Source organism: Nansenia antarctica, assembly GCF_963989245.1.
Source record: "Nansenia antarctica genome assembly, chromosome: 6".
In the NCBI taxonomy this organism is placed as follows: domain Eukaryota; kingdom Metazoa; phylum Chordata; class Actinopteri; order Argentiniformes; family Microstomatidae; genus Nansenia; species Nansenia antarctica.
Genome location: NC_137676.1, coordinates 48,660,892 through 48,663,685, shown reverse-complemented (window position 1 = coordinate 48,663,685; position 2,794 = coordinate 48,660,892). Strand labels below are relative to the sequence as shown.

At 40.7% G+C, this 2,794-nt stretch overlaps 1 protein-coding gene across 1 annotated transcript; it reads right to left on the bottom strand.

The window, feature by feature from the left end:
* Positions 1 to 1,562: 1,562 nt before the first annotated feature.
* Positions 1,563 to 2,555, bottom strand: tac3a (tachykinin precursor 3a; the record flags this gene model as incomplete). The annotated part of the gene is made up of 3 exons (XM_080534590.1): positions 1,563 to 1,639; positions 2,139 to 2,238; positions 2,454 to 2,555. The coding sequence occupies 3 exons, from the start codon at positions 2,553 to 2,555 to the stop codon at positions 1,563 to 1,565; spliced, it is 279 nt and encodes a 92-aa protein (XP_080390716.1).
* Positions 2,556 to 2,794: the final 239 nt, after the last annotated feature.

Here is a 2,794-nt window from a genome sequence, read left to right as displayed (position 1 = left end):
GAAGATCTTCTAGAATGCAACACATAACATTAAAATGTAATTAATCTTAAAAGTAAAGCAAATGTAGGCCTACTCTTTATTAATTCTTACTTCTATCAATTACTGTAAGAGAGTATTAATGGTTATACTTCTCTAGTAACCCATAGACAAGTGCTTCTGAAAATCTTGGTTTGATATTTCTAATGTAAATGCACCATATGCAGGATTGCACCCTCTTTTCACTACAATGGGAATTGCAATTACAGTGTCCTCCTCTCTCCCCCTACCCCTTGCTCAATGCAAACTACTTATAAATGTCAATCATTTTCAGATTTTCATCCAGAAAATGTCTATGACCCTGAAACTAGCAAGACCTTTGTGGTTGAAATGTACCAGCCACTCACATGAAGACACTCATGAAATGAGTGCTTTAAAACCGTGTCACAGATACCCTACACTACGCCATTCCCAAGCCCCATTATTTCCCTACTATCCACCAGCTCCGCACCGCAAAGCAGTGTCTGTCACCCAGGGTGAGGGTGCACACTCGGTTCCGTCACTGGCTATACACAGTACAACGTTTTCCTGCTAAACCCGAAGTTACAAACAAATCCCCTCATTCCCCAAACAAAAATCAGACAAGGCTGCAATGTGAAACAGGATATATACCAGGAAAAATCATCAGAATACATATTACAAAAGTTTTTGCACACCAAGCTTCAGTTGCTTAGGCCGGCTTTCAATATTGACAAATGCATGCTTGCAGCTCAGTAGGTAGCCACTGAGCAAGTTGCAGGTTATACGCCCACAGTAAATGGTAGACGCCCAGAAACGTCCTAAACATTTCGAAAAAGCAAATAGGCAGGGTATCAACAACGACTTTTCGTTCAATGAGGCATGATACTCGCGAGTTCATCTCGCTTTTCCCCCCGTTGATGTATTAAACAATCTAAGCAATCTAATCAGAGCAGTTGTTATTATGTAATATTATTGATGGATGTGCCATTTTTGATGGACAGCAGTGAGCGGATGACTTGATGTGAGCATGTATTTGACTAATGCCGGTAGTCTTGCTCCGAAACCGGAGCTGTCTACAGCGGATTCAAACTACAGTAATTCATGAACTATATGCCCAATCTAAAAAATTCAAAGAGTTTCTGAAAGCAGAGAAGTTGCACTTTTTGAACAGTTGAACTTTCCCCCTGCTGATCTGTATAGCGGGGGGAATCTTATGACACTGTTATGACGCGTAACTCCGCCTACTATCTCCTGCTCCTCCTACTCGTTCCTGGTCTCTTGTGTATAGTGGAAAAGCGCCAATACCCAGAACTGTTCAAAAGCGTGCCGAAGCGAGCTGAGCCGAGCCGAGCCGGGCCGTATAGTGGAAAAGCGCCACAAGTGGACGCACTGTCAAAGACTGCCAATGCGTCATAAGTAATGATTCAGCATGTTTTTTTGGTGACAAAGAGGAAAAGCTTCATATAACCTAGTATTACATCTTTAAGCGTTGTTAACTCTTTCTTTGCAAGATTAGTTTTGACAGGATAAATGCAGTGTCCTGAATGAAAGGATTTCAGACACACTCACCTCTGTCTGCACTTGTTAAAGAAAATACCTCTTGGTGTCTCTGGGTACTCCTTCCTCCAGGGACGCACGTTACCTGTGTGAGCAGACACTGAGTGACTGAGGAGGAAGATACATTTTCTCCAGTGCATATTGCAATTGTTAGAGGTATAAATGATGTTCCACATTTTCCACACTCACCAAGCTCAGAGTTTCTTCGGCCCATAAGTCCAACAAAAATGTCATGCATGTCCCCTGCAACAACATGTTTAATCATGTTATGAAATGCAGTACTCACAGTGTACTCTATCCATAGGAAATGTACTGTCATAATATCCTCTAATTAATCTAATTAACATTAGCATTTCCTCTTGAAAAAGACAGTATATCAAAAGTGGTTTGTCTTACTCTTATGTTGAGACGGTGGTGCACCATTTGTATCTGGAAACAAAACACACTTCATAAAACCCTGTTTGTTACCAGGTTTTCCCTTAATATATAAATAAGAGCCTCAGTGACAGTAGCTTATCAATCACCCCTCTAACCATCATAAGGAGAATTACATAATTATATCTATAACGCGCTGCTTAGCCTACCCGCACTTCTTCTCCCCATGAGACCCACGAAACTGTCGTAATCCACGTCGCTGTACCTCTTCAGAAGACTTCGCTGGAGGCTACCAAACACCGGATTCTCCTGGAATGATGGAATTTATGGGAGCATTTCCTTCAATTTATTGACTAGTCAAACACACATTTCAATCATATTGATTACAACAATCGGCGAGTTATTTGGACAATTTCAATTGAGTGTTTTTTATTTCATTTTTTCATTTTCATTTACCACATAGCAAAAATGCACTTTACGTTCTCCTCTGAGGTCAAAACTGCTATTGAATGGGAAACCTCTACCTCTGAGGCTGATCTTTGTGACCCTGGCTCCTCGCAGCGGGACTGGGTCAACCGGAGTTCCATGATGAGCAACAGGACCACCACCAGTAAACCTCCTCTCATCTTCTTTGCACCACCTGCACACATGTTGGTTAAAGTTAGTGATATTGTGTTGTGTTGACTGTGTTTGCTGTTTTTGTCAATTCAATCTATCTGGTGGCATACTTTTTTCCTATAAATTATTATAAATTCAGATACATTATTAGGATTATGATGATGACGACGACGACGACGACGATGATGATTATAGTTATAATTATTATTATATTATTATATTTAATATTAGCGGATGCTGCCGTCAT